General features: G+C 40.0%; 1 protein-coding gene across 6 annotated transcripts in view; it reads right to left on the bottom strand.

Annotated features, from left to right (window-relative positions):
- The window catches only part of lrch1 (leucine-rich repeats and calponin homology (CH) domain containing 1), a 101,002-nt gene that overhangs the window by 22,139 nt on the left and 60,882 nt on the right, over positions 1 to 17,981 (bottom strand). For 3 of the 6 annotated variants that reach the window (XM_082508508.1, XM_082508510.1, XM_082508513.1), the window contains exons 7-15: positions 13,325 to 13,412; positions 12,213 to 12,315; positions 10,483 to 10,592; positions 9,749 to 9,819; positions 9,329 to 9,415; positions 9,006 to 9,080; positions 7,980 to 8,016; positions 5,833 to 5,905; positions 4,250 to 4,372 (exon numbers count right to left, since the gene is read on the bottom strand). In XM_082508508.1, the coding sequence (XP_082364634.1) occupies positions 4,250 to 4,372; positions 5,833 to 5,905; positions 7,980 to 8,016; positions 9,006 to 9,080; positions 9,329 to 9,415; positions 9,749 to 9,819; positions 10,483 to 10,592; positions 12,213 to 12,315; positions 13,325 to 13,412 (767 nt within the window). The remainder of the gene's footprint in view (positions 1 to 4,249; positions 4,373 to 5,832; positions 5,906 to 7,979; positions 8,017 to 9,005; positions 9,081 to 9,328; positions 9,416 to 9,748; positions 9,820 to 10,482; positions 10,593 to 12,212; positions 12,316 to 13,324; positions 13,413 to 17,981) is intronic. The other 3 variants (XM_082508511.1, XM_082508512.1, XM_082508509.1) reach the window with 2 other exon arrangements.

The following is a 17,981-nucleotide window of genomic DNA, read 5'->3' as shown; positions in this document are numbered from 1 at the left end:
CATTTGCAACAAAACATGTTTTAGTGTAACCTGCAGTAAATTCCATCAAGTAATCCAAATGTCCTTTGATTATTTTTTATGGATTCTGATGGTTTACATAACCATTTTTAAAACCGGCACATAGTTTTTAAAAATGATGGTAGTTACATGTTTAAAAAGACAAGTATTCAAAGACTGATCACACGCAGTCTGTGCATGCATCTGCACTTGAAGTCACTCACACAAGGTGATGATTGGTCACTAATGAGGTCAGGCGCACTGACGATGGGAGCATGATGTCATTCTCCCTGAGGCCTGAACCCATTACGGACCATTAGTCACCATCTTATCACGCTTACACATAAGGGGCTCGTGTAGAAATGTTGTGCTTCAAAAAGAGTTTCAGGAAGCCACTGATAGATAACTAATGATGCTCTCCTTACAACAGCAAACACTGAGAGCGCAGTCAGATAGCTTACAGTGTGAAAGTTAGCATCAACAGACCGAATCACTGTACTTTTAAGTTCAGCATCAGTACACTTGAAAAGTTTTTTATATAGCGAGGGCACAAAAGGGAAACACATGTAAAATGTTACAAGAGTGAAATGAAAATGAGTCAGACTTAAAAACTGAAAGTGGTGAGAAAGTGAAGTTTAAAGAGTCTCTGAGGGTTAGTAACAGATTTGTGAACATTCAAGAGTTATTACAGCGAGTGTGTGAACAGCTCACAGCTAAGAGTCGCCGCGATATATCAAAGCCTTTTATGGACCAAACGACTAAATTGCAGCTCTCTTCTGGGCCGCACAAAAATAACTTCTAGCTCTGTGAGCACCTTCCTCGACACACTGCATTTTCACATCCCCTTTAACCCAACCTTAAACATTACAGCTAAATGACCCAGCCAAACTTGACTGTTAATCCAAGTGTGAACCCTGTCCTAAAGTCACAACCAGGCAAAACATGTCCACACTTTGTGGTCTACAGTTGAAACTGGTGCTGATGAAGATAAATAAAATATGACACGGCTGTGATCCATCTACTATCTTGGACTCTATTCCAGTGGAAGTAGGATACCCCTTTAGGGACCATTATCTGACGCTTAAAATATAGGAACCGAAAATAGACGCACACGAAACCCAGACTCATTGATACTTCATACATGCACAGACGCATACATCTCCAATTGTATGTGTGTGTGTATCAGACTTTCCTAATACGGTCTCTGATGCTGCAAGCCATGTGATGGTTAGACTTAAGACATTTCAACTCACAACACATGCAGGCAGTGTCACGACAAAGCCGACACAAAACAGAACTGTTCCTTCTGGAGTGAAGTATGAGAACAGAAGTGAAAACAAATGCTGGGATTCTTTGTATTAACGCATTAAAAAAAACCCCTAATAATAACATTTTTTTCATTTTGCTCAAGTGCAAGAAGGACAACTTCAGTAAGATGTAAGGTCCACCAGTAACAGGTTTACTCAGTGTGCCCAGCTCAGTGCATATGCAGCAGAGCAGACAGCTTTGCCAAGATACACTATATTATACACTACAGTGCAAGAACTTACACTCACCCATTCAAACCACTGAATTTAGGCGTTCCAATCACTTCCATGGCCAAAAAGTCTGCCCTGACCATCATGGACTTTCCTCCACAAAAATCAACCTCATTCAGCATTTATGAAAGCACTTGAGGACTGGGGAAGCTATGTATGACTGACAAGAAGCTCTTTAGAACACTGCCAGATCAAACTCAGTCCAGCAAACACGCATGTTCAGGCAAACAGTGGGTACCTGTGAGTGAACTGCGTGGTTGTGCACATTGCGTAATCTCACATTTCTCCCATGTGGGCAAATTTCCCCCCAGGTTAGCCACCTGTGGATCACATGTGGTTCCTGCACTGTGGGGCAAAGGTGTCAGACTACTAGACCCCAGTTTGTAAGGCACTGGGGTTTTCCTTTGAATCAGCAAGCTGCATTTGATGATTCTCAGTCATTAGAACACACTCACTTATATAGAAGCAACAAAACACTTGGTTTGTTACAATAGCTATTTTCTTAGAAATGTAAATTTCAGACCTTCTAGATCTTCTACACAAGCCAGCTGCAGTCGCACGCACAAATCATGGCATCAGCTCTAACTTCTACCACGTGCGCCTGCTGGTCCACAGCCACCACACACACACGGGAACAGCTGGAGATGAAAGCAGAGTGCGGTGAAGCTCGTCTTTGATCACAGTCTGCTGTTTCGACACACAAACGTATGCACGCGCGCGTGCATGCAGAGCATCTAATCTGAAACACCCTAACATGTGGTCTGAGGCAAAGAAACACACAGTGGCAGTGGACGAGAGAAATTAAGAGAAAGCTGTGACAGAATTTCAAAGGAAAGGAAGCTGCTGTCCCCATTCGCACCAACGAGAGGAGCCAGTGAGTCGCAGCTTGATGAGATGACAATAAAGTTTCTTAAAACCACAGGTGAACACAAACTCAGACCCTCTGTGTCAAAAGGTTGTCCAAAATGCTGTCGTCAAGATTAAAAAATAAATGAAATTTATAAAAAACTCAGCTTCACCTTAAATCTCAGTGTTTGCAGTTTAAATGTCTGCATGTTCAGATGCCTGCTGACAGCCCAACACCACATCATCAGACATTACTGCTTTTTCTTTAACTGAGGAGGAAAACTGAAGGAAGCCACAGCTCCTTTACTCCTTTTTTCTTTCACAATCGCCACTCAGGCTAACTCTAAAAGATTATAAAAATTATTTGTGACATATTTCTGCAGGTACAACAGGCAAATTCTTTTTTTGAGGTACTGTGCTCAACAAATTTATCAGACCACACAAATATTTGAGAAAGAACAAATCAAAAACTTGTTTAAAACTAATAAATATATTGTCAGTTAGTTGCCAAATAGCTGAGACTTTTTTCCCCAAAATTTGAGCTGGTACACTGGACTGAGAAGTGAGAACTACAGGAAGCAACATTAAGGGGGGTACACAGTTCCACAGTGAGAGTTGCTATGCCAACAGCTACAGAGAGTGGTGGAGGCAGCAGAGAACGTCACTGGCAAGCGCCTCCCTGCCACTAAGGACAACGTAAGACTCAGAGCATTATCGAGGATCACAGCTAGATTGAGAACAATCTGTTCCGAGATTTCCTTCATCAAAAATAAAAAACCATACCCGATCTCTCATTCAACACCATTGTCTTCATGCCTGGATGGCTTCCACAGCACAGCCGCTGTTTTTCAATATCTCTCTGCAACCTGCGATGCGCCTCCTCAATAGCCTCCAGTGTGCTAAAACGGTCACCCTTATATTATTGCACTAAAAGCTCAGTGGGGAAAACATTTTGGTTTGAAATAAAAATAAAAATGTAAAAAGCAGAGCTTGGAAAAGAAAAACAGTACAGAAAAATACAAAAATATCCTGGAATTCCCTTTAGTTTTAGTCTTTTTTGTCAGCACAACCAGGCTGTGAATGGTTAGCATGTCATGACTGGGACTAAAGGACCTTCACATGTGTATCAATAATGCTTATTCTGACAGATATAAAGCCTTGTTACAACTAAAACTGAACCTAACAAAACTAAACTGTTCAGATGGAGAGAAGCTGATGTGTGCACTCATGGCTGTGAAAGTTTGAAGGCTGTGGTGAAGTCAGAGTTGACAGTTATATAGTCATAATGGGGTTTCCATGGAGAGACAGAACAAGAGCAACTGTGCTGGAAATGGTTCCTTTACGTGGACTGGAGGTGACTGCAAGAGGAGATCGCCCAAATTCAAATCAGGTTGGTTTTTCATTTATAATGGCTCTGTTCCTGGAACTCTGAAATTAAACCTGGTATAGATCAGTAATTCCCAATGATATAACCTTAATTAATTAGTTAATTAATTAATTAGCAATCCTCTTTGCTTATCCTTTTCAGGACGGGGGGGCGATGACAGCTGTCTTAGCAATGACTCTGAAAACCAATTCTGATACGCTCACTTTTTGTGAGTGCTGCTGGTGTTAAATAAAATGATATGATATGACATAGGATGGTAAACAAGTTGTGGACTAATGAACAGAAAAACAGACAAAAGACTAAATTCAAAATGTTTTTTGTTTTTTAAAACACATTTAAAGACCACCTTTAAAGTTAAAGACCAGTAATGACAGGCTTTTCTGGCTTTGAAGAGAAAACGGTCCCTACCCAGGGTTTGTCAGCAGACAGCTCAGCCCAGATGTGTGTCATCTGGCCAATTAGCAGATAAAGCGGGACCTACCCCGGTTGTGATTGCCTCCGTCGTCATGGCTACGAGGTGTATCTCTATGGAGGGGCGAGGCCTGTGGGAGGAGGGAGGGGTCGAGAGAGGAAGGCGGGGGCGAGCAGGGCAGCGAGGGTGGAGCTACAACCAGGCGGGTGGGAAGTGGGAAGTGTTCAGAGACGCAGGAGGTGGGGGGTGTGTGTAGTGCAAGGAAGGTAGTTGGAGGAGGTGGTGGTGGTGGTAGGGTGAGCATCAAGGTGAACCAAGTACAGCAAGGCAAAGTTCATTCCACGAAAAACACACCCCAAAAAACAGCAAAAATCACCAGGAGAAAGTGTGAATTAGTTTTCAGGAATCAATGAAGCAGGTATTGATTCAAAAATGCAGGCAGGTCAGATTAAATGAGTGTTTATGTGATTTTAAACATCAAAGGTCATGCAGGAGAAATGAAAGTGCCACAAAAAAAGGCAAAAAGCAAACAAACAAGTAAATCAGAAAAGGTAAAAAAGGTGAAGCAAAGAAACAGAATGAGATGACAAGACACAAAACAAAACAGCACAAAACAAAATAAAGATTAGTGGCATTTCACATTACAAATCACTCTCACATGCTGTTAGCATCATGTTAGCTTCATTAGCGGTTAGCATCATTTCACACTGGTAACAGCAAACAAAAGCTGGATGGTTGCCAACTATAATAAAGCATGGGCAGAAGCTTTCTATCATTCTGCAAATAAAGCTGATGAGCAGGGGCCACAAGCTGCCACAACATGACTGCTGCTGCTTCGCTTTAAGCTAATGACTAAGTTCAGGGTTTCCAGCGGTGTATCTGATATGCCCGTGTTGGTGTTGTTCAATACTGTTTGTCCAGGATCAACTGACCAGTCACACTGTTATGATGTCATAGCATTGCAATGTTCGGGAAAAAATGCCTTAGTTTGTATAAAACTCTGTATAAGATTCTGGAACAAATGGTAAGCATTTCAAGTTGTTAATTTTTACAAAATAATAAATATATTACAAAATTAGGTTTGCTGTTAGTCAAATTTAGGTATACATGTTGGTTTGTGAGCAAGAGTTTTTCAAAGCATTAGCTGAACGCTCAAACAATGTCAGTTTTAATGTTTATCCTGGACCAACATTATTATGATGACGTTTCCAGCAGTGTATTAAAGCTGACACCCTTTTAGGGCCTTAGAAGAAAAATAATTAAGTGCGTTTGCTTTTTCACCCACCTGTAGAAAGTTTTGCTTTTAGGGTTTTTAAAGCCATATAAAGCCACGTAAAAGAAAGACAATTTCCTACACTCTTGTTTAACCAATATGGATTATATCAATTAGAATGTTGAGCTCTAGGCTAAGCTTAAATTAAAACTACATAAGCTACAAACTGTATGACTAGAGCAACAGAGCTCATGTCAAAATCAGGTGTTCATCCTACACTCAGACTGTGCATTTTTTTTCAGCGACCAGCATAGTAAATGCCATTAAATTATCACAGTGTGGTAACTGAAAGTATACTCTGTCCAGAAAAAAACCCCAATTTGTTAACCTGTACATCTGGTACTCCAGTTAACCTGGTCCACTATCTCAGCTGACTCACCCGAACGAGGTTTCAGTCCAAAGGGTGGGCTGGAGAAGGATGGAGGTCCGCTCACTGGAGATCTGTCATTTCGCTACAACAACAGAAATGGAAACAAAAATTAAAGTCAGTCCTATTTTAGTCAATTTAATGAAAAAATGCTGGACACTCTTGATCCTGTGCTTCATGTGCAGTTTTCAATGACACAGACTTATGAATGACTCCACAGAGAGAGATAAAGTACACAGAAACACATTCACTCCTGTGATGAACCTGTGCAGACTAACAGGAGCTCAGTGGCCTAAAATTGAACTCAGAACAACACTCCACTCAGTTCCTGCCTCCTCTACCTTCAACCATCACTCAACTCATATGGTGAGCAGAAACACAGATACAGCAGACTAGCTTAGTGTCAGCACCAACGCTCCAGAGGTGTGTAATTCAACAAAATTGAAGAGGTACATATTCTTTTCCAAAGACTGTTTTATTTTTATTTAAAAAAAAAAAATCCTACGGTCTTCCATATTTTCACCTGGTAATAACATCTGATCTGAATTTGCATTTCTTATGTGAACAACAGCAGTTTAAAATATATGCAGAACACACTGCAATATATATCTTCTTTGATTTCCATTTGTTCTAAATACAGTGCTGCTTACAGGCCTGTACAAAGAGTGATGACCATCAAAGCAGAAACCCACTGCACTCATAGTGTCACAGGTTTGCTATTGTACACATTAAGTTAGCTAGCTAAACACAAGAAAAAATGTTAACATAATGGAGAAAACAAAGAACAATTAATTGTGACAAAACAGGATAACATTTTAGACAACATCCATAAGTTTTGCAAATGTAAACAGACCTTGCCCAAAACACCCCATGTAACATAAACTTAATGGTACATTCAATTCAGTGTCTTCCATACAGAAACCTATCATTCCTAATCTAATTTGAGGAAATAGGGAATGTTTTACAACAGAATTCAATTTTATTTTTTTATTTGTAACCATTGTCAAATTACAACAACGGCTGCCTCAAGGCACTTTATGGTAAAGACCCTACAATAATAGAAAGAAAAAGGAAAAAAGCAATAGAAAGACAAATTCTGGTATTACTGTTTTAAGCATTGGATGTTTTAACCGATGCTTTAACCCAGAAATAAATAGAGGTAGTACAGAAATATAAAAAAACAAAGTTTTGGTGTTAATCCAATAAATAGTAAACATCATAATATATAGTTCATGAAATTACAAAAATAACCCTGAAACAGTGTTAATTATAAAACAAAGTCACACAGCCACTTCAGCAGATGAATGTTGCACACTAACATGGGAGAGAGAAAACACCAGCCACTTGTTTTTCTACTGTCCACTACAAAGGCTTTCAGTAAACCCACCTTCAGTTTAGCCAGTTAGTAATTTCCCAAGAAAGCCTGCGAGTAACTGGTGAAAGATTGAGACTCGCATGTAGCAACAGAGAAACACATTCCCTCTCTGTGCACATGTGGATCAGGCTGCTGGATGAAATGCGACACGTGAAAAGCTCAGAGAGGTGTGATCGGCAGCTAACACAGCAAACAGACACACGACCGTTGGATCACTGCGAAGCACGACCGTAGACAGCTCACTCGGAGGACAGAGACTACATCCAGAGGTCTGGCGCTACGTTTACCTTGATCGACATATGCCACTCATACTCCCGGCACGCAAGCTGGGCTTCAAACCTGGCCTTTTCTAGAATCATCTGTCTCTTCTTCTGGAACTCACAGCCACCTTCATCCATGTGCTGCTACAGGACGCATCAAAGGTTTCAGCTGTAAGTATTTTCTGTTACTAGCATACCTACATGTTCTGCTTGGATGGCTCAGGGATCATGAAGGAAAAATGAAGGAGAGTTTGAACGTTATTTGGCTGCAAGTACCAATTCTTTCCTCTAAAATGTTTATACCAAAATAACATTTTCATCTGTTGAAACTTCCTCTGGTGCTTTTGTCAAAGAGAAGAGCCACCAGGCATTTCCTGAAAGTTCTCATTAATAAAAATCACTGCCACCTGCTGACCCAGAAATCCAACAAAAAGCTCAAAATCCAAGTTTTAGCAGAACTCTTCAGACACAGTGAATGTTGCTATTTTATTATAAATTACTGGCCAACAAACTGGAGTTTGTACCTTTGGTGATGTGGCGCCGTCATCACTGTCCTGCCCGCTAAGGAGAAAAAAAAAGGAAAATAAGGGCAAGTGATCTACTTTACCATGACCCTACATAAAACAGTGTACAGAATCAGAACTACATTTATCTTCAGGAACGACCATATTGGCCCAAATACAAGAAAAGACATTTATTTTATGTTTTTCAGAATTTAGGTTTAGAAGCATCTTAGGAACAAGATGGCATTGAACTGTCTTCTACAAAGATGCATGATGAATTCTTTGTAATAGCCATTTTTTCAGCCCATTTACAGCAAAGGACTACAGATGAAAAGTAGCCTTTTTTGCTAATTCTGCCATTTTAAGATTAATATGTTCACTAATATACACTGTTCCTTTTAAATGAATGAATTCAATTCAAACTCAAAATTGTGAGACAGTTGGTCCAGGACTTTCTGATCATGCCTAGAATATTTACTTACACAAATTGAGGCTATCGATTGAACGTTAATAAAATGATAGCTGTCACTGACTGTGGGCTGACAGAGAAGATGATACAGAGTAATCAAGTCTGACATACAAGACACACTGATGGATTTTTTGTTGTGTTCATACACCACTCTTCACTCAATCATTACTCATCATTAATGTGTTGCTCTCCTCCACAGTGTGTCTTGGTCCCATCTCCCTCCCCTCACCCAATGGCTCCCCTCCCTGAGCCTGGTTCTGGCGGAGGTTTGCTTCCTGTTTATATCAAAGCCCTTTCTCATAGGGGGTCATCTGTTGTTTGGCGTTTTCTCTGTTTTCTCTGTATTGTCGTAGGATTTCCACCTTATAAAATAAAGCACCTAGAGGCAGCTGTTGTTGTGATTTGCTGCTATATAAATAAAACCGAACTGAATTAAATAGAGGTAGAATGCTTTCGGAGCTAAAAAAAAAAGAAGAGATTTTTAACACAAAAACATTTCTCCCCTCAGTCCATCAGGCCAAAACCTTTTCCACAGTCATAATACAAGTAGTCTTAAATGCAGATTCATGGAATCTTACTTGAGTGACTCGTCCACTGTGACCATCTCCACTGGATAGAGCTGGACTCCAGACAAATCTTCCTCTGTGTTCACCCTGATGCACAAAACACAATAGTAATGCCACAGAGTGCTGGCTTGCAAATGAGAAAAACAAACTAAAAACAAAAACATGACTTCAGTCAAGTTTAATTCTCTCATAGTTTAAGTAAGTTCAGCAGTGGTAACATAGTGCTGCAGATATGAATTATTACTCAGCAAAGGGAAACAGACTATGGATACTCTTATAGACTCACTGTGGTGTCACTTAGCTCTAACTAACACTCAGCTGTTGGTGTTTTTCACCTGCTGGGGTCCTGCAGCAGTTCCACAGCCTCTTTTAGCTGGTTGATCATGTCGATGTGGAGCTCTGTGCCCCCTGTGACTTTTGACCTGCAGCCACAAAGATAGAAATGAGAGTCATGTATATGTACAGTGTATTTACACGGGTGATGATGGTGCCATATCATAAAATCACAGCTGGTAAAATCCCTCAGAGGATACTTGTAGATTCTAAATTGTCATCAATCAACAGAAAGAAACACAAAAAAATCACTACTGATTTTGAATGATGCTGCAAAAAGATACTGAATAACCTGTGTTAATTAAAGTAGAAGAAAAATATCTAATTATGACATACAATACAATAATCTACCAATAAATGAGGAGAAACTAAACGTGAGTCATAAAGTGGAAATCGAAACGACACTATGCTCACGAACTTACGTTTGTTGTGTTGACCAGTGAGAGTCTTCTTCTATCCTGAGGGGCTCGTCGAAGTCTGCTGCCGTCCTACCCTGCAAAGACAAGCGTACGCAAATCAGCAACAGCTGCAGAAATCACATGATCCACAGTCCGGCTCAGAGACGTTACCACTTTCTCCTCCGTACAATTAGAAAACAGAGTCCTTTTTCTTCATCCATTCCTTCCATTCTTTATGCTTTTCTTGTTTCTTACTCTTTTCTAACAGCAAGTCTTTATTCTGCAATTTGACTGTAGAGTACTTTGGTATACAGAGGAGTTCACGGCCAATTCAATGACTAGAAGCAATGTGCAACTGGAGAATAACATCGGCAGAGGTAAAAACTGAGTTTTGATGATGTGAAACCCGTTTGTACTTTTAACTTGGAATAAGCTAAAAAAGGTGGATGAACTCCAATACTAAGTAGAGCTGGCTCTCTTCATGACAATTCAAGCAAAACTTTTAAGTCTAAAAGGAATTTTAATTGAGATTAACATAAAGTGACAGTTTATGCTGCAGGCTCCATTTAAACAAACCGCATGAGCCTAAAACGACAGGCAGCGTAACTAATGCTGGAATAAAGTAACCCAGTGAACATAATAGTTTTACATAACATCAATCAGAGGGAGGCATTATGCATGAAGTGAACCATTTACTGCATCAATTTTTAACTGAAGCACTCAGAGGTGTGCAGACGCAACACAACACGAGCTCTTGCCTTGATGTAGTTGATGAAGCGAGTGCTGAGAGAAGAGTCTCTGTTCTGGTCTCTCAGGGCTTCCGTAGGGCTCTCCTCAATCAGCTGCACCGAGTCAGAGTTTGGGTCTGCTGAAATGAAGGAAACATGAACTCTCAGTTTTAAGCTGAAGTGTAGGCTGTAGAATTCTGCACCACAGGTTTGATAGAATATGAAAAATATGGGCACAAAAGCACAACTCCCATGAAAGTGAACCCACGAAGGATTATAATTACCTGCATAACCAAAGTTATAAAGGGACTTGTAAACGTCACAGCTCCATCAATTTTAGTCAGTCATGCGTAACGCAGCACAGTTTTTGTCTATGTGTTTACACTCATTCAAACAGATTCACTTTTTAAAAACATCAAAGTTATTATCAATGTGCAAGAAATAAAACACAGATACAAATACAGTCTGATCACAGCTCACCAGTCACAACTAACTAGACACTAAATGGAGGAAATAAGCAGAACTGAAGAATCCTGAAAAAAATTATGACAAAAATTTGGCACCAAGCCTCAAACAGCCAATCAACAGCTGAAACATATTTATGAGTGTCAGCAGGCACACCTCCGTCACATAAACTGGCACAGAACGTGTTCAGTCCTATGGTGGGATGAGCAGATGATTGGATTGAGATGCAGTGAAACTGTGCATGCACTACAGAAGTATAAATTGAGGAAAAAGAAAGCTACTTTAATCTTGTTTGGGGACAAAGCCGCCAAACCTTTGAACCACTACTTCAAGTTATGGCTGTCTCTCCTTGCACTTAGACAAGGATTTCAAAAGAACTGTCCAAATATCTGCCCGGAGCCGTTGCCAAGACAGATGTCGAGTGGCAGAATGTGCAGGAGAAGCGATTGGAGGAAAGCAGGTCAGGTGCGTGAGTTAGCCCTTAAGTCAGCTCTTAAAACCTTTGAGAATTCTTTCCCTAATTTTTTGTGTTTGTTTAAATTTCATTCATTTTCTAAACTTTTCACAAGAAAATTGGCGATAAATAATAAAAACCACAGCAGGAGCTTGCTGCTATTTTAAAAACAACACATTTGTCAAATATATAATATGTAAAACATCTTTGTGACGCCAGGATTAAGGATTTGTTTAGAAATATAAATAACCTCTTTTCACTCATCTCAGTTCAGTAAATGTGACCCTCCATCAGCTCTAACCTAATTAAGGCTGATTGAAGTCTATTTAAACTGTGTCTGGGGAGCTGCTGCTGTTCTTTAATAGAGTTCAACAGCCCAGATACTTTTACACACACAGCTGACAGGTTAGAAAAGCAAAACTACTAAACCCTCAGTTTGTACACTGCTGAACCACATCGCATGGCAGGGCTCGTACAGGATCTCCTGACTTGTAGATGGTGCTGAGCACTGCTTCATGCTGCATGAACAAATCCAGCAGCAGATAAATAATTGTGCAAGTCTGTTGATTACTTCACTCTTTCCTCTTTTCCATAATCATTGACTGAATCACTCAATGTGCATTCTCAAATTGGTTATGCTTTTTTCTCAACGGAGTCAAGTCCAGATGATGTTCATGCTCCCAAAGCATGAGTAATAAGAGCGCACGTGCACACACTATTCATTCACATGGATCCGGGCTGTCCAGAGAGTTTAACCAGGTGACAATAGATAGCATAATACAGTTTGTCTACCATCGCCACATGCTGGCCACTCTGTGTGTGTGTGTGTGTGTGTGTGTACCTGTCAGAGAGCTGATGTGTTCACTCGAGTCGTCTTTGCCGATTCCCTCCTCTGTGATGTGACTCATTGGCACATTAAGGCTCAGACTGTCTTCATCTGACGGCTGAAACAAGCAATGAAACGGCTTCAGAGCTGAAACAAAACTGTGAGAACCTCAACACAAGAACACAACAACTGATGAGTGTTAAAAGTGTAAACGTTCTCAGTTGTAGTTTATTACTTTTCTCGTAGTTTTGGGTCAGGAAAAGCATATCAGTTGCAAATTAGAGTTTATAATTTCAGTTTCGCAGACCTGGAGCTGGCTGCTGCCTTGAATAGCTTTCTATCTCAACAATGACCAAAAGTGTGAATTAGTAACAAAGAAAAAATGTGTTCATTCTAAAATGAAAAGGAGAGCTCTGACTCCCACTGATGCGACGTGACGTCAGTTTACAGAATCCTACAAAATTCCTCTGCACTGCACGGATAAAGACTACGAAAGACAGAAAAACTTTTAGCTTATCAGTTCAAATGAAGAAAATAACTTCAACTAAACGTTAAGTTGCCCCTAATTACAAGATGAGGCCAAAGTGCCTCCGCTCTAACAGTATTTCATTTCAAGACCAAATCCAGAAGAATCTCAAATTCAAAGTCAAATATTAAAATTTTCAGTTATTTGTCATTTATTTCAACTTTGTATTAATTCATCTTAAATAATGCTCTTTAACAATTTACTGTTAAATGTAACAATTCATTTTTTGCCATTTTTCACAATCATTTACTCACAAGTCCACAAAAGAAATAACAATTTGCAGAAAAAGTGAGTGACGTCTAAACGGGTCCGTCTTTTAATGTCACCGCACTCACTCAGATACACCGACTTACAGAGGAAAAAAACGATGAGCTGGTGTGATTAGAAAATGAGGATTAAAGGAGTAAAGATGAGTGTATTAAGTACATGTCTAACGCATATTTGTGCATGGATACATACACACACATAACTATACACCTATATTTGAACATGTTACAGTCATATTGGTACAAATGTACAAAATCCCCCCCCACACACAGACACACAGATGCAGAGACACACAGATGCAGAGACACACAGATGCAGAGACACACACACACACCTCAGTAGCAGACAGTCTCTTGTCTCCGTTGTCGCTGCCGACTCCTGAGTCACTGTCCTGCTTCTTCTGCTGCTCCATGTCTTCCACACTGCAGACACAAGACACAGGTCACACACCTGACACACACACAGGAGGCAGGCGTGTGTGTGTGTGTATGCACAGGCGAGACAAAGAGCAAGGGAGCCACAATGACAGAGAGGGAGACAGAGAGAGAATGCTCCCCCTCCCCTCTCTGCTTCTCATGCTGCGTTCACACTGCTGTGTAAATTCTGATTGGCTGTTTGGATTTAACCTTTAACTGCTGTCATGAAAGTTTCAGGGCATCTACAGGTGTAAGCCGGTTAAACAAAAACTTTTTTTGACGTCACTGCAATCAACATTTAAAAATGAAACCTACAACCGAAATACACAGACCACAGCAAACAAAGTAAAGCCTTCATCATCCTCACTTCCATCACTGTACTGCATGTCTGCATGTACCCTCTCCCAGGCCTGAAGTATTCTTCAGGAATTTATTTAGTATTTTTATGCATCTTCTCGGCATTCTTTAACTTTACACATGTAAAGACAGCCGAATGTGTAATGAGGAGAAATTCTTGAGGTGACAGGACTAAAGAGAGACCCATCTGAACCACCAGTAGTACAGCTCAGCCTGCTATGTAGACACCCCTATGGCATCAGTTTGAAAATCCTACATTACCTTCTTCTCGAGTTATCGCATTCACAAGATTTTCAGAAAACTTGAACTTTGACCTTTCACTTTAGGTTCATGTCACAGAGATTCAGAGTAGTCTGAGATGATTTGTAAACGTGCCTGTGTTATTGATTTCAAGCTCATTCTGGAGTTATTGGGTTCACAAGATTTCAATGAAACTTGAACTTTGCAATTCAAACGTGTTCAAGATTTATTTTGTAGACACACCTATGGTATCAATCTGAAGCTCCTACACTGCCTCATTCTCAAGTTATCTCATTCACAAATTTAGGTTAGGTTTTCACTCTGCCCGCCCAGCCTGCCCGGTGGAGTGACAAGAATACTCCATCAGCCTTTTACAGCTGAGGGGTAAAAACTTATGTACAAAGTTTCTGAACCATCCATCCATCCATCCATTTTCATCCGCTTTGTCCGGGGCCGGGTCGCGGGGGCAGCAGCCTAAGCAAAGTTTCTGAACCTTAGGACGCAAAATTTAATTTAGGACCTTAAACAATCCAATGTCACATGTTTTTCACTGCCAAGCTTTCTATTAAGCCCCATGGATGGCATGAAGTTCCTATACTTAATCCTTCATTGATTTAAAGTCATAGCTTCCTTAATGTTTTATATTACTTAGACAGTTAAGTGCTTTTTTTCTGGCCTATGAATAGAACGACTTGATGCGATCAGACAGAGGAAGCCTAAAATAATATTAAACAATAAAGAAGCTCATTGAGTGGTTAATATGATAGTTAAAATAATAATAATAATAATAATAATAATAATAATAATAATAAGGTGTAAGCCTTCAAATAGAGTTTAAATCAACTTTTTCTGTAAGACTTTTCTTAAACAAACTGACCTGTCATACTCTGTATAATATTGAAATCTAAAGCATTATTAAACAAATTCTATTATGTTTATTATTTATTCATAATAGAACAAATAGAATATATTTGTTCTATTGTGATAAAACATCCCTATTTGATCAAGGGAAGATCTGAAAAAAGGTTTTAAAAATCAGTGTTTTAGAAAACACACAGGAGTCAAATACAAGGGCATCTGGGGAACTTTAATTGGCCGTGTGAACACTGGCCTGTGGCAGTCTCCAAGCAACTGAACAATAATGAGGCACTGGAATTGCTCGCTCACACACACACACACACACACACACACACACACACACACGCGCACACACAGCATTTTCTAATAACCCTTCTGTGAGCAACAGTGTCGCTCCTCTCCTCTCATCTCCTTGATCATGATTCTACAAGTGCAGTTGCTTCATAATAGCCCACACAGGTCACTTTAAGTCTGAGACAAATTAGGGTTCATCCATCTCTCTGTGACCTCTGACCCCCTGACATCCTCATCATGTCACTAAAAGACTAAAACTCGTGTAATAGCCAAAAAAATATGCCATCATAAGCAAATGCTATGAGCAGATCTGGAACTTGGACTGTGTTGTTTTACTTTGGCGGGGCACTCTTTCTTCATTTGGTAAACCATAAACGGAGCCATGCTGGGTTTCATTTTTATCTAGCTCTGTTTAAGGTCATCGTATTAATGGGGTTTTAAAAATAGCATCACTCTGTTCTCAGCTTCCTCTGGAGTGAGACGGCAAACGACTGCACCTCACAGAAGCGTACTAATTTATTATCCACAGCCTTTTTTTGAGTGAAAGTGGCATTGCATGTTTATGAAAAACAAAGCTGAGAAACAACAAATTCAGAGTGATGGCTTGTAATAATGTTTCAGTGAAAGACGAAAAAAGAATCGGAAGCATTTGAGGATCACAGAAGACGACTAAGAAGAAATCATAGAGCAGGAATAGAAGACTTCTGTTAAAATAAATATGAAGTTGAACTTTAGCATATCTGTCTTTCAGAATCATAGCTTGTCAAAGTCAGGGATTGGTCTAATTTCAGTAACCCTGCATGGAAAACACAGCCAATCAAAAACGGCTCGTCTACCAATTCAAAGATTGGTGGTTCCGCTCTGCACTTCTCCAGTCTGCATGCCAAAGTATCCTCGAGCAGGATACTGAACCCTGAGTTGCCCCTGATGCATCTATCAGTGTGAGATAAAAGTGTGTGTCCGAATGGGTGAGGCTGTAGCATAAAGCACTTTTGAGTGCTCAGTTAGAATGGAAACCACTATAAGTACCAGTTCATTTCCCATAAAATCAGTGACGTCACCAACTGTGTATTGAATCTAAATGCAATCGATTATCGATGGAATGCCAATCAGCAGGCGGTGCTGTTTTCTGGTATTAATTGAAAATATATGGAGCCAAAAAACTGACATATTAACGTATAAACCAATAAGCAACTTACTGGGTTTGGGGGGGGGGGGGGGGGGGGGGGGTTAACATATTCCCACACTATAAGGCGCACTTAAAAACCTTTAATTTTCTCAAAAATCTACAGTGCTTACTCGACAGTGGTTGTGCTTACTGACCTCGAACTGCTTTTATGTGGTACACAGCACTCAAAGATCTGCCAAAAAATGTTTTAGTATTACTTTGGTAAGCTATGAAGGCGCACCGCTTGATGAATTGTCGGAGCATTATTTTACCAGGTGTAACAATTAAGTTAAAACATCCAGGCATCCATGAAAATAGAAGTTATTAAATTTAACGGAGTTAAAAGTTAGCAGGAAGTTAGCTCGCTAGTTTCCACCTAAACATGATATTGCATGTTCTGACTGAGAGATTTCTGAAAAAATTAAAACGTACAGCTCTGCTATCACTTCCAACATGAATGAAGACAGAAAACTAAACAGCAGTGACGTTTGTAGGGTTATTGAAATTGGGCTAGCTGGTATATAATGATTTGCTACGTGATCGCTAGTGACACAGCTATGTTAGTATAACATAAACACAGTGAAGCTGGAGGATGAACACTAACATTTTTCCACTCGATAAAAGTTAACGTGAGGGTTCCTGATGGTTAGGGACAAAAGCAATCACATGGCAGGATGATACAAACGGACCAAACTTCAGTCAGGAGAACAACTGAGAAAATCCATCCACAATACCAGATTAGTCATTAATACACTGCAACATCATGGGAAAAGAGCAGCAGAGAGAATTCAACATTAATGAATCAATGCAAGAAGAATGAGTGGAGTAAAGTTCGACTTATCTGACTGTTTTGTTTTGCTTATAATCTGGTGCGCCTTATATACGGTCCGAAATATACGGTAGTTATTTCTGGAGTGGCCACTTTAGGTGGTTCCAAAACCAAATTAATTCCCATAGACAGACAAGTCAGAATCCTCAACTTGATGGCATTAAAGAGTTTACAGCTTTTCCCAACGTCTTTACAGCAGAAATAAAATGGGGGGGGAAATCTGCCAAACAGCAAAGCATGACAGCTGCAACAAATGATGAGCTTAAAACCAATCTGAAAATTACTAACCGTCAGAGAAAGAGAAAGCAGACCTGTTGCAGTGCTGTAGTTTGTCAGTCTGGTTTCTGTTCTGGCGTTTTATATGTATGGACTCTATATCCACACAATATCAGCGCTCCCTCTAGGTCACCCCTTCATACCTTGGATGTTGCTGATGCTTTTATCTTGTGTGTCATGTGGAGTTTATTTAATCAAAGAAATCAAGAAGACAAGTGACAAAAGCATGAACAAGAATGAAAGCTAAAGGAAAACCTGATTTACATGTAAGTGTAGAGTCTGTGTGAACTACAGGAGAACAGAAACTGTTTTTCCTGCCCACATCCTGGGAGAGTTTCATGTGGGCAGGAAAAACAACTCAGCTGAAGCTGAGTGTTGAAGGACCTGAAGAGGCAGAATTTTTATTTCCTATGTATTTCTGTTTTTACCGTACTTCCCTCCAACCCTCACCAGTTGCCCACCAGCTTTTTAAATATTTTATTCTTTATTCCTTTGCTTTTTGACATTACATCGCTTGGGTTAGACAAACTAGAAGTCCTTAATCCTAAAGCCT

This window comes from Aulonocara stuartgranti (genome assembly GCF_965226115.1).
Source record: "Aulonocara stuartgranti genome assembly, chromosome: 16".
Taxonomy (NCBI): Eukaryota; Metazoa; Chordata; class Actinopteri; order Cichliformes; family Cichlidae; genus Aulonocara; species Aulonocara stuartgranti.
Note: the sequence above shows the minus strand (reverse complement) of the source record. Positions and strands in the feature narration are given on the sequence as shown.